The sequence below is a fragment of the Aethalodelphis obliquidens genome, unplaced genomic scaffold, assembly GCF_003676395.1.
Source record: "Aethalodelphis obliquidens isolate GAN/ISIS:26980383/991018 unplaced genomic scaffold, ASM367639v1 scaffold24, whole genome shotgun sequence".
In the NCBI taxonomy this organism is placed as follows: Eukaryota; Metazoa; Chordata; class Mammalia; order Artiodactyla; family Delphinidae; genus Aethalodelphis; species Aethalodelphis obliquidens.
Window position 1 is genome coordinate 9,857,840 of NW_020837968.1, and position 12,695 is coordinate 9,870,534.

General features: G+C 41.5%; 1 protein-coding gene across 1 annotated transcript in view; it reads right to left on the minus strand.

The window, feature by feature from the left end:
* USH2A (usherin) overlaps positions 1 to 12,695 on the minus strand; it is a 774,017-nt gene that overhangs the window by 29,429 nt on the left and 731,893 nt on the right. Inside the window, exons 67-69 of the mRNA XM_027122185.1 lie at positions 9,291 to 9,467; positions 7,815 to 7,898; positions 5,829 to 6,073 (exon numbers count right to left, since the gene is read on the minus strand). Of these exons, the coding sequence (XP_026977986.1) occupies positions 5,829 to 6,073; positions 7,815 to 7,898; positions 9,291 to 9,467 (506 nt within the window). The remainder of the gene's footprint in view (positions 1 to 5,828; positions 6,074 to 7,814; positions 7,899 to 9,290; positions 9,468 to 12,695) is intronic.

Consider the following 12,695-nt stretch of genomic DNA (forward strand, 5'->3'; position numbering starts at 1 on the left):
CCAGGGTTGATTTAACTCATTTCCCAGATCACCTAACAGACCTCTCCAGCCTGCCTGGCTCTTCCATGCCCTTCCCTCCAGCAGTGGTGCATCCTCTGTCTAAGAGCACGGCCTCGTCGGAGAGAGAACGTTACTCTGCAACAAGGGAAAGTTCTGCAGAGTCAGCCCTCAGTGAGAGCCTCCTCAGGGCTCTCCCCTGAACAGAAGCACACGGCCCCAGCACTTGAACTGCCCACTCAACAGCCCTGCATTCAGCAGCTGCCCCGCAGGCAGAGCCTGATGTGCTCAGAGAGGAAGGAGGTTCGGAGGACGGAGCCAGGAGAGTGGACGGGGGAGATGTGGATGGCGAGGGAGCCCAGGCTAAGGGGCGTGGGTGGCATCTATCCTTGCTTCCCCGCCACCCCGTCACTTTCCCCCAGCTGCCTCTGCATCCACCACAGTCCACGGGTCTATGAGGACCAGCTGCCCTCTCATGCCCCCCCTATTCTGCTACTTGGCCACAATACAGCTTCATCAGGGCATTGACCTCTGTCATTGCTGTGTCCTTGAGGACTGAAGAGATATGGAAGGTGGACAATGCTAGCGTTCCCTCATCTCTGTTTTCTGAAGGATCGAAACTTAAGCAGTTTGACCAGGTTTCTGTGCTCTATTTGGGTGCTGCTGTGATAACTGATTTATAGTGAGAAATATATATATTAGGTCTTCATCCCGTTTCTGGTACAGGGCTTCTACAATCCTTAGGATTTCCTAAATGATTAGACTGACACAGGTGTCGTTTGTTATGTTAATGAAGTGACTTTTGTTTGCACCAAAGGTTGACTACTGGTTGCCTGGGAAACCAACCCCCTGATTAGAGGGTTGGAAATTTCAGTCCAACCCCCTGATCTCCAGGGAGGGGAGAAGGAATGGGGGTTGAATCAATGACCAGTGGCCAATAATTTAATCAATCATATCTGTGTAATGAAGCCTCCGGAAAACCCCCCAAAATGGCATTCAGAGAGCTTCCAGGTTGGCGAACACCTGGAGATTTTGGGAAAGTGGAGTGATCAGAGAGGGCATGGAAGCTCTGCGTCCTCCCCCATCTGTAGTACTGTGCATCTCTTCTAACAGCTGTTTCTGATTTATATCCTTTTAGAAGAAACTGGTGATCCAGCAAGTAAGATGTTTCTCTGGGTTCTGTGACTTATTCTAGCAAATTAATTGAACCGAAGGAGTAGGTTGTTGGAACAATACTACAAAGCTACAGTAATCAAATAGCATGGTATTGTCACAAAAAGACATAGGTATCAATGGAACTGAATAGAGAGGCCAGAAATTAACCCACACACCTATGGTCAATTAATCTGTGACAAAGGAAGCAAGAATATACAATGGGAAAAAGAGTCTCTTCAGTAAGTCCTGTTTGGAAAGTTGGACAACTGCATAAAAATCAATGAAGTTAGAACACACCCTCACACCATACACAAAAATAAACTCAAAATGGCTTAAAGACTTAAATATAAGACATGACACTATAAGACTCCTAGAAGAGAACATAAGCCAAACATACTGTTACATAAATTGTACTAATGTTTTCTTAGGTCAGTCTCCCAGGGCAATAAAATTAAAACAAAATGCATCTTGCTGTGATTTATGTCAAAGAGTGTTCTTCCTATGCTTTCCTCTAAGAGTTTTATAGTTTCTGGCCTCAGAATGGGACAACCCTCAGAATGGGAGAAAATATTTGCAAACGAGTCAACTGACAAAGGATTAATCTCTAAAATACAGAAGACAGCTCATGCAGCTCAATATCAAAAAAACAAACAACCCAATCCAAAATGGGCAGAAGACCTAAAGAGACATTTCTCCAAAGAAGACATACAGATGGCCAAGAGGCACATGAACAGATGCTCAACATCACTAATTAGTAAAACTACAATAAGATATCACCTTACACCAGTCAGAATGGCCATCATCAAAAAGTCTACAAACAATAAATGCTGGAGAGGGTGTGGAGAAAAGGGAACCCTCCTACACTGTTGGTGGGAATGTAAATTGGTACAGCCACTATGGAGAACAGTATGGAGGTTCCTTAAAAAACTAAAAATAGAACTACCAGATGACCCAGCAATCCCACTGCTGGGCCTATACCCCGAGAAAACCATAATTCAAAAAGAGTCATGTACCACAATGTTCATTTCAGCACTATTTACAATAGCCAGGACATGAAAGCAACCTAAGTGTCCATCAAGAGATGAATGGATAAAGAAGACGTGGCATGTATATACATGGGATATTACTCAGCCAAAAAAAGAAATGAAATTGAGTTATTTGTAGTGAGGGGAATGGACCTAGAGTCTGTCAAACAGAGTGAAGTGAGTCAGAAAAACAAATACTGTATGCTAACACATATATATGGAATCTAGAAAGAAAAATATGGTTCTGATGAACCTAGGTACAGGACAGGAATAAAGACACAGACATAGAGAATGGACTTGAGGACATGGGGAGGAGGAAGCGTAAGCTGGGACGAAGTGAGAGAGTGGCATGGACATATGTACACTACCAAATGTAAAATAGATAGCTAGTGGGAAGCAGCTGCATAACATGGGGAGATCAGCTCGGTGCTTTGTGACCACTTAGAGAGATGTGATAGGGTGGGTGGGAGGGAGACTTGAGAGGGAGGGGATATGGGGATATATGCATACATATAGCTGATTCACTTTGTTATACAGCAGAAACTAACACAACATTGTGAAGCAATTATACTCTAATAAAGATGTTAAAAAAATAAAAGGAAAAAGTCACTAATTGAGGCCTAATCAAACTTATAAGCTTTTGCATAGCAAAGGAAACCATAAATAAAGTGAAAAGACAAGCTATGGACTGGGAGAAAATATTTGCAAATGATGCAAATGATAAGGGCTTAATTTACAAAATATACGAACAGGTCATACAACTTAATAATAAAAACAAACAGACAACCTAACTGAGAAGTGGGCTGAAGACCTCAGTAGACATTTCTCCAAAGAAGACATACATATGTCCAACAGGCACATGAAAAGATGCTCAACATTGCTAATTATTTGAGAAATGCAAATCAAAACTACAGTGAGGTACCACCTCACACTGGACAGACTAGTCATCATTAAAAAGTCTAAAAATAACAAGTTCTGGAGGGCGAGTATAGAAAAGGGAACCCTCCTACACTGTTGGTGGGAATGTAACTCAGTGCAGCCACTATAAAAAATAGTATGGATGGTCCTCAAAAACTAAAAATAGAGTTGCCATATGGTCCAGCAATCCCACTCCTGGGCATGTATCAGGACAAAACTCTAATTCTAAAAGATACATGCACGCCAATGTTCATAAAAGCACTATTTACAATACCCAAAACATGGAAACAACCTACATGTCCATTGACAGATGCATGGATAAAGAAGAGTGCTATATTTATATAAGAGAATATTACTCAGCCATAAACAAGAATGAACTAATGCCATTTGCAGCAATATGGATGGACCTAGAGATTAACCTCCTAAATAAAGTAAGTCAGAAAGAGAAAGACAAATATCATATGGTATCACTTATGATGGAATCTAAAATATGACACAAATGAACTTATCTATGAAACAGAAACAGACTCAAGGACACAGAGAACAGACTTGTGGTTGTCAAGGGGCAGGGCGATGAGGGAGGTAAGGATTGGAAGTTTGGGATTAGCAGATTCAAACTATTGTATACAGGATGGATAAACAACAAGTGCCTACTGTACAGCAGGAGAACTCTATTCAATATCTTTTGATAAACCACAATCGAAAAAATGTGAAAAAGAATATATATATGTATAACTGAATCACTTTGCTCTATAGCAGAAATTAACACAACATTGTAAATCAACTATACTTCAGTAAAATTAAAAAAAAAAAACCAAAACCCAAATTCTTTATGTTTCTCCAAGGACAGTATAATCATACCCACACATTAATACTATCTGGAGATGCATTTTCATAATATAAGAGTTCGGCAATTTAAATCACTCAGTGAGTAGAAATTAATTGCTAAGTGTTGAGGTGATACTGCATTATTTGTTTCGTATTGCAGAGAATGAAAGGATTTGCAAGCCAGTAATTACAACTGTCCCTCGGTATCCAAGGGGATTTGGCTCCAGGACTCCCTCCCATGGGTACTAAAATCCGAGGATGCTCAATTCTCATGGTCAGCGCTCTGTGTCTGTGGGTGTGGAATCTGTAGATATATAGGGCTGACTGTACAAGTAGAATCTGCACTTAAACTTAGCTGGACTCAGTTTATGCTTTGTGATCTTGAAAATGTTAACAAATTTAAAATTCGTTACTGTTCATTAAATTCGTTAACAAAATAAGAAACCCAAGGATTTGGTCACTGGAACCCCCAATCTGTAGCCAGTAGGTCAGAAGCACAGGTGACAATCTGGACTTGTGATTGGCGTCTGAGGTTGGCGGGGAAGGGGACACAGAGGGGACAAGAGTCTTGTAGGACTGAGCCCTTCCCCTGTGGAATCTGATGCTATCTCTGGGTAGACAGTGTCAGAATTTAGTTGAACTGCAGGACACCCAGCTGGTGTCAGAGAATTGCCTGTTGGTGTGGAAAGCCTCCCCACACATTGGAATTGGTGATCAGAATTTCAGCTGCACAGGGTGGCCACTAGCTCATATAGAACTTTTGTGCAAACTGGGGAAAAGGGGTCCCCTTGGGCAGATGCATTTTGGCACACAGTTTGGGGAGCAGACTGGTACCTGGGGGATTTATAAATTACAGCCTTTCCTTGCCCAGGTAGACACAGCCCCAGGCCAGACTGCACCATGGGATTCAGTCATCTTTTACCTCTTCAATGAGTGCTTGATGCAGCGATGCCTTGTGTCACCCTCCGTGTGACCTTCACCCCCCAGATCTTTGCCTGACTTCCATCTTGGCAGTAGGTGGTCCGTGGTCTGGAGCCACAAGGAGTCATCCATCTGCACTGGCGCAGGGTGTCAGGGTCAAGAACAGACCCAGGACTGCTGGCACTTAAGTCCTTCCCTATCTCCCCTTTTATTTCTAATTCCCCAAGTTACACAGTAATATAACCTATAAATTCTCCAGGTGATTTCAATATACAACTCTCCTCCACCATCCCCTGACTTACAACTACAAAGCAGAAATACTCACCCCTGGTGCACATTAGAATCACTTTCGGAGTTAAAAAAAGAATACCAATCCCCAGGCCCCATCCAAGGCCAATGAAATCAGAATTTCTGGGATAAGGCCCAGGTATCAGCATTTTAAAAACTTTCCCAGATGTCTTAGCCCGTTAGGGCTGCTATAACAGAATACCATGGACTGGGTGACCTAGAGGCAACAGAAATTTATTTCTTAAATTCTGGAGGCTGGGAAGTCCAAGATCAAGGTGCCAGCAGATTGAGTGTCTGGTGTGGGCCCACTTCCTCGTCCTCACATGGTGGAAAGGACAAGGGAGCTCCCTGGGGTCTCTTTATAAGGGCACTAATCCCATTCATGAGGGCTCCACCCTCATGACCTAACTACCTCCCAAAGGCCCTTCCCCCATATACCATCACACTTGGGATTAGGGTTTCAACACATGAATTTTGGGGGGACACAAATATTCAGTCTGTAGCACCAGGTGATTCTAACGTGCACCCAAAGTTGAGAATGCTCTTCTAGGGTTAGTCTCCCTTGGTCTCCACATTTAGCCAAACATAAGTGTCATCTAGTCCCTTGCTACTATGGCTCTGAAAATATTTCCTTCTAAATACAAACAAATATTTTAGTCCAGTGATAGAGAAATGAGGCCGCCTTTAGAGACATACCATATGGGTTTCCCCCGGTGGGTATACATTCAATGGAGACATCCGCTTTGGAAGAGGCACTAAAGGAGGCCTCTCTCTTATATATGGTTCCTTGAGGATTTTTCTCTGTAGTATCAGGGACAGAAAAATGGCCAACAAGATCAAGCCCAGAATTGCCATTAACACTATGAACCATAACTCGCTGTAGAACTCCGTGCTTTTGCTCCCTGATCCTTTCTTTTCTCCAGGAGTTGTCAGCACCAGGCCTGCAAAAGCCAGGGACAGAAAAAGGAAACGCTATTTCAGAAGGCAATTTTGTGATTTCTTGCTCTGTTGTTTAATAAATTAGAAAGGCATGTATAGTGCTTTGTTGCACTTGTGTTCAGGCTGGGGAAATGGTGCAGTGGGTCGGTGGGTGTAAGGAGACGTTTACAGCCCTTGGGAGACCTTGCTGACACCTCTCAGGTTGGAAACTGCAGCTGCCTTGGCACGCTCCCGGGAAATACAGTTGGAGGGGGGATGAGGGGATTTTTTAAGAGGGTTACCAAAGTAACCTTGGGAAAAGCCTACTTCACAGCTGTGTGCCTGGGGAGCAGTCCTTTCTGGGCTCATGTGAGGGTTGGGTCCCAGACTAATATTGCTACAGAAACCCCATTACATACACAGTCAATGCTGTGTGGATCCAGGGTTCCCTCACTTCATGCAACAGCCCTGTTCCTGCGACGTTTCTTGCAAACTGGATTTTGAGACGTGAGATACCATTTTCCATTGGGATGTTAACAGCTTGTGCTCACTAACATGTGGTCTTTATAGTACTTCTTGTACTCTGGCCTCTCTGTTAAGTAACAAGAGCTCTGCAAGTCATCACTCAAATGCCCTGGGAGAGCTTCCTAGGGATGGAAATCCTTTAGCAAAGGGACCACTTACCTTTCATTTCTATTCAGGTGTTAAGAGTTCAGTTGATGTGATTCTCTGCACATGAGGCTGATAGACGTAGCTCACATTTAATGAGCATTTACCCTGTGCCAGTCCCTGTGCTAAGTAAGGGCTTTCCACGGATGCAGGATCGAAGGATGGGGAGTAGCAGGACTGTCAAGTCTGTGGTTGTGGGAAAGCTGGAATGAGCAGGGCAGACTCGGAAAGGCTTATGGGATCACTGCAGAACAGCGTTAAGCTGTGGAATCGCCGTCGGCCTGGCAATCTGAGTGGAAGAAAGTCTCAGAGATCATCTCCATCCCAGCCCTTTGCTAGCACCAGCTCAGAAGCCTCTGGATCCACGCAGCCGCCATGCAGGCTGGCATGCAGCAGAGGCCAGGGAGCTGCTCTTCTAAAGCCAATGCTCGTGGCCAAGAGGAAGAAGGACAGACACAGCTGTAAATGCCTACTCTTTTGACAGCCTTCCCCCTTTGCAGCCCCTCAAGGACTGGATGGGTCTGCTTGGCCTTCACACCCACATTGTCAGGGCAAGTTGATTAAAGGGGAAGCATTTAGCACTGGGGTGAGGATGTTTAAGGGAGGGAGAGAAGGTGACTAAAATTAAAAATTGAACTCCATGAGAGGGGGGCTACACTTTGCTAACCCTAACTCTGAATCTGGAATATTATCGTTATTATCAACACAAATTGGCATTAGGGTATTTTCTCTTTCCTCTGGCTTTCTCTATAAATTCACTTTTTTTGGTGCACAAATTCATATAGCTCTTGATTGACAGAATCTGTGGTTAGGAGAGAACTTTAGTCATATCTCTCTGCATCTACAATTCAATGATTTGGCATTTTAAGAGTTTACCCTAACTCCTTGCCTAATGTAAGTTTCAAGAGGACTTAAAAAAATTCTTACAACACTTAACACAATTTCTTCCATATGGTGTATGGAAGATGTATAGATACATATGTATGAACAAACATGTATGCATAAAGAAACACAAATACGAATAAACAAACATGCATGTTTCTTTAGGAAAATGAGTAGATACTACACTAAATAGGATTTGAGTTAAATGTTTACCAAATCCAGTGCTGGTATCATATTGAATCAAAGGTGTCTTAACACTTCCTTCATCTGTAGTGCAGATGACCTGGAAAAAGAAAGCTAGACAAAGGTAAATGAGTCAGTTATTCAACATCTACAAACAGTGGGCACAGTTCCAGAAAAGCAATGTATTATAGCATGAAGAAGTCTGAAAACAGGATTCCACATCAAGTTATGAGGTTTTACCTATTATGCAAACTTATTTCTAACTTAAAAACTATCAAGAAAAACAGCTATCATTAGTGTAATAACGTATATAACATACATGTTATTACATATATGTTACCTATATAATAACATATATATATGTAACAGAGCTAAAGAAGTTTAGAGATTATATAGCAAAGGAAAAGAATTATCTGAAGAATAAAGGCTAATTCACAGAATGTATCTTGTTATGCATATAATCTGAACCTGTTCCTTTAAACTTACAGGTGTTCCTTTCACTAGGCAACCCAGAGTTTTCTACTAAGCAGGAAGGCTCAACAGGGATCTGGGAAATCAAATGGTCTAAATACCTCTTACAGTAGCCAGGAGCCTGAGGGAAGTGAGTCTTGTAAGTCACACAGATGATTAGAGGTCTGGCCAGGGGTAGAACCCGTATTTCCCAACTTTCAGGCCATCTTCCCATCCCAACAAACTGCCCAGGTGACCAAGAACTGTGACCATGAAAATGTGGAGCTGAATTGTTGTAAAGATGTTACTGATAAGTTTCAAATGCTGTAAATGCAATGCTGGAGCTCATTGTTTACCTGCCCCTTTTAGCCAAAAGAAATAGTACATATTTTCAAGGAAACTAAAAAAAATCAACCACTAATGAATTCACTGTATAAGACCAGATTGCCCAAAAGGGCCTCACATCTATTGGTCCTGTGGCCATGTTTATCATTAGAAGATACTTAGTACCTTGAAAAGCTTTTTCTCATTTCAATTTAAAAACAAGACAAACAGAAGAAGGACATGGAATTAAGTAGGGAGAAAGTATTCAGTTTTAGAGGGAAGAGCGTTGTTGTTTCAAGAACAGATACCGATGTTGGTTAAGGAAAGCCCTTACTCAGGGTCTAAGATTTGGGGATGGTCATGGCCTGATTATGCTCTCTTTGGAGGCTGTGGATGTATCGAGAGAGTCTCCGAAGTCCCTAAAAGTGTGTTATTTTGGGATACTCTTTGCCTGTGGGTTTTATCTCTCTAGGGCACATAACCTGCCCTCTGGTCTTGTTCCTGGGGACCCTCACGTCAGCAGAGGCAGTGCTCAGAGGACCACATCAGAAGCGTCATCAGGAAAACCTGATTGATGCCAAGTAGTCGCTTTCCCACGAGAAGTGACCACTTAACCCAGGACATGTTAATGATGACCATCTGAGGTCACCTTTCAGAACGTCAGATTGAGCATCTCGGAAAGCTGGGAAACCCAGCTTCTTGTGCCCTGAGAAATGGGAGTGGGAAACTCACTTCTGTCCGCCGTCTTTGGGATGTAGAGGGTGGTGTCGAGGCCGCTGTACACGCGCTGCCCTCCATCGGTCAAGACGAACTCCTTCAGCTGCCCGTTCAGCAGGAAGGAGCCACTCCAGTCCACACATACCATGGATAGATTGCTGTCCACCGAGAAAGGGGCACGGTACTGGGGCACTGTTGGGAGAAGGATGTAAGTTCTTAAAATAGTTGGACGAAGGTTCTAGTTCTAAAAATAGTTGAGAGAAGGTTGCAAGTTCTAAAAAAGAGGTGGAAGAAGTTTCTAAGTTCTAAAAATAAGTGGGAGAAGGTTGTAAGTTCTAAAAATATGTGGGAGAAGGTTGTAAGTCCTAAAAATAGTGTGCTTTTTATTTTAAAATATGAGCACACATTTTTTTTTTTGTCCTTGCTGGAACTCTTCCTATTTCCCTTACTGCTTAAAGGAAAAAACTGGCTTTGGGGGTGAAAAGAAAACCATGGGAACGCATGTAAAATGCTTTCTCAGCAATGTCGCACCTGCTTTCCAAACAAAAATCAATGGAGAGTGGTGTTTTATGAAATACAACTATTAACATACAATGGTTCTGCTCATCAGCATAGCCCCGGAGCTTATATTTTGTTGCATTTTCCTTCTCTTAACAGGTAAAGTATCCTTAACACTATTAACTACAGTGGATAGCTATTTTTCATATCAAATCAATATTTATTGCTACAAAGCCCCAAGGACTAGATGAAGTTAATATTTTATTTTCTCCTAACTAAACTGCTTAGATGGTGAATTATGTTCCTTTGGCACCCATTTATTTTTAAAGCTTTTTCTTGAGCCGTTCGTTTGTTTTCTAAGATAGTTAAAGAGCCTTGCAAATAGCAATTCGAGTATAATAATTCATTGCCCTGACTAATCAATCAATAGCACAGTACATTAGTATATAATCAAGCTCAGGTCTCCTAAGTATTGTATCAGATAGAGAAGCAACGTTGTGTGCATTTAACAGGCATGAGAACTTTTCGTTTTTCAACTCCTTACTAAAATAAAGGAAGAATAATCCTTAACTGAGGCTCATCTTTTAAATGAATCATTTTTGTAGGAACAAGTGAAGGGGTACCATATCATCTTGTCAAGTCAGAAGAGATTTATTTCATGAGATCTCATTTTCTCCAGAATAATCAATACATTTGTAAGAGCATTAAGATCCAGCTATATATGAAATTGGCTTTTAAGAAAAGAAAAAAAAAGTGAGTGGTAGAAATAAATTGGATATCCTTTAAAAATTAAATCCATCGGTTGCTGATGTGAGGAAATATAACAAAATAAGGAATAATTACGCTTTTGTGACCATAAGATTCAACCATGAAGACAAATTTGATTCTCATCTTTTAAAATAAGATATTTTCATAAAGTTATAGGAAAATTTTTCTGCAAATACTGAAACAAGAGCTATCAAGCCCTCTTTAAATATATTTTTTTAACACAAATTGTGCCTAATATCACAATGGAACATATGATTGTATTTGTCTGTGGCTTCCCTCTGTCACTTAATTTCAGTAGATTTCCACTTCTCCCCTACATCGTAACAGTACAGACAAGGAGAAGGCTTGTAAACAGTACAGAAATAGAAAGGAAGGGGCTTTATTTGCCTTGCAGGATTTGGAGATCTTCCTGAGGAAAAAGAGTGATCAAACTATCAAAATAAGCAGGAATAACGGATTTGAAGACTGAGAAAACGATAACAGCTACTATGCCAATAAAGTAGTACAATGCAAGTACAATAAAGTACTTGATGTACTTTATTTTATTTAATCCTCAAAACAATCTTGTAAGAATGAGTTCCTAATTTTCCATGTGAGGAGACTAACGTTCAGAGAGATCCAATAATCTGCTTAATGTCAGTAGCTGGTAGGGGACAAAGGATCTGAACCCAGGCCTGCTTAACGCCAAAGCCCGTGCTTTTTTGTTAAAATCAGTACACATGTATTTAAAGGAGCATGACCTACTAAGTCACCTTATGGGCGCCCTTCAGTGGTGAGTGGGCTCATCCTGGTGGTTAAACATTCAGGAATTTTGTGAGTTGGTTATTAAACCCAGCCACTGTTAAAAATTAAATCACATAAACCTAAAATTACATTCAAACTAAGGTAATAAATATTCAACCTTTGTAACTTCTTAATTATCCCACTACCTTTTACCATCTATGCTCTCATGCTGTTTAAATCTATTGTATCGGGATGGTGGAAATATTACATAATGCTACACGATCTCTTCCCAACTCTGTGTTCAGTGCTGTCACGTTGGCAACTTGAAATCAGCCAAGCAGGAGTACTTTACACCATGGAAACTGGTGAGCGCTTCAAGTTAGGACATTTTTCTTTCATGGAGGCCAGTCGTTAAACATTTACACCTCACCTCTGCTCTTCCACTGCAGGTGTAATTCAGGCAGAGGGGGTGGAATGTGTTGCTAATGCTTCTCTAGACCCTTTTCTGATCACGTTTATATAAAATTGCAAATACTGTTTTCAAAGCATCTTCTGGTTTGTATTCTTCGATCCACATTTTTTCTCTCTGCTGGTTTGTATAATGAGTTAAAAGGAACATAAATGGTATTGAAACCCCATACAACAGCCAGCGAACTATTGTGTTTTTCCATGTCTGTGGATCCAGTAAACAGATTAAGAGAACGCTTTCTCCTTCAGTGCTACTGCAACCTTCAGCCACTTCTTCCATGTCAAGGAAGAATAGAAAGGCAGGACATCTTAAATCTGTTCATTCTGTTCTTCCAGCATAAGGGGAAAATGTCTGGCAATGACTAAGTTTCACGTTGAAAAAGAGAATTGGTGATAACCTGCAAAGCTCACATAGCTGTTTTGGCCTGGCCTTCTGGCGATACCCACACAAAACCTGGAATAAGTAGAAAAATTGGCTTATAAATATACAGATCTCCCTCGACTTTGGATGGGGTTACGCCCGATAAGCCCATCATAAATTGAAAATATCCTAAGTTGAAAATGCATTTAATACACAGAAGCTACCAAACATCATAGCTTAGCCTAGCCCTCCTTAAAACGTGCTCAGAACACTCACATTAGCCTACTGGGCAGAAAGCATTTAATGCAAAGTCTATTTTACACTGAACGGTTGAGTATCTCCTATAATTTATTGCAAACTGTACTGCAAGTGAAAAACAGAATGGGTGTCGGGTATGGAATGGTTGTAAGTGTATTGGTGGTTTACCCTTTTGATGGCATGGCTGACGGGGAGCTGCCCTCAGCATCATGAGAGAGAATCATACTACAGATCGCTAGCCTGACAAAGATCAATATTCAAAGTTTGAAGTATAGTTTCTACTGAATGTGTATCACTTTGGCACCATCGTGAAGTCAAACCATTGTACATAAGGGACAGTCTGT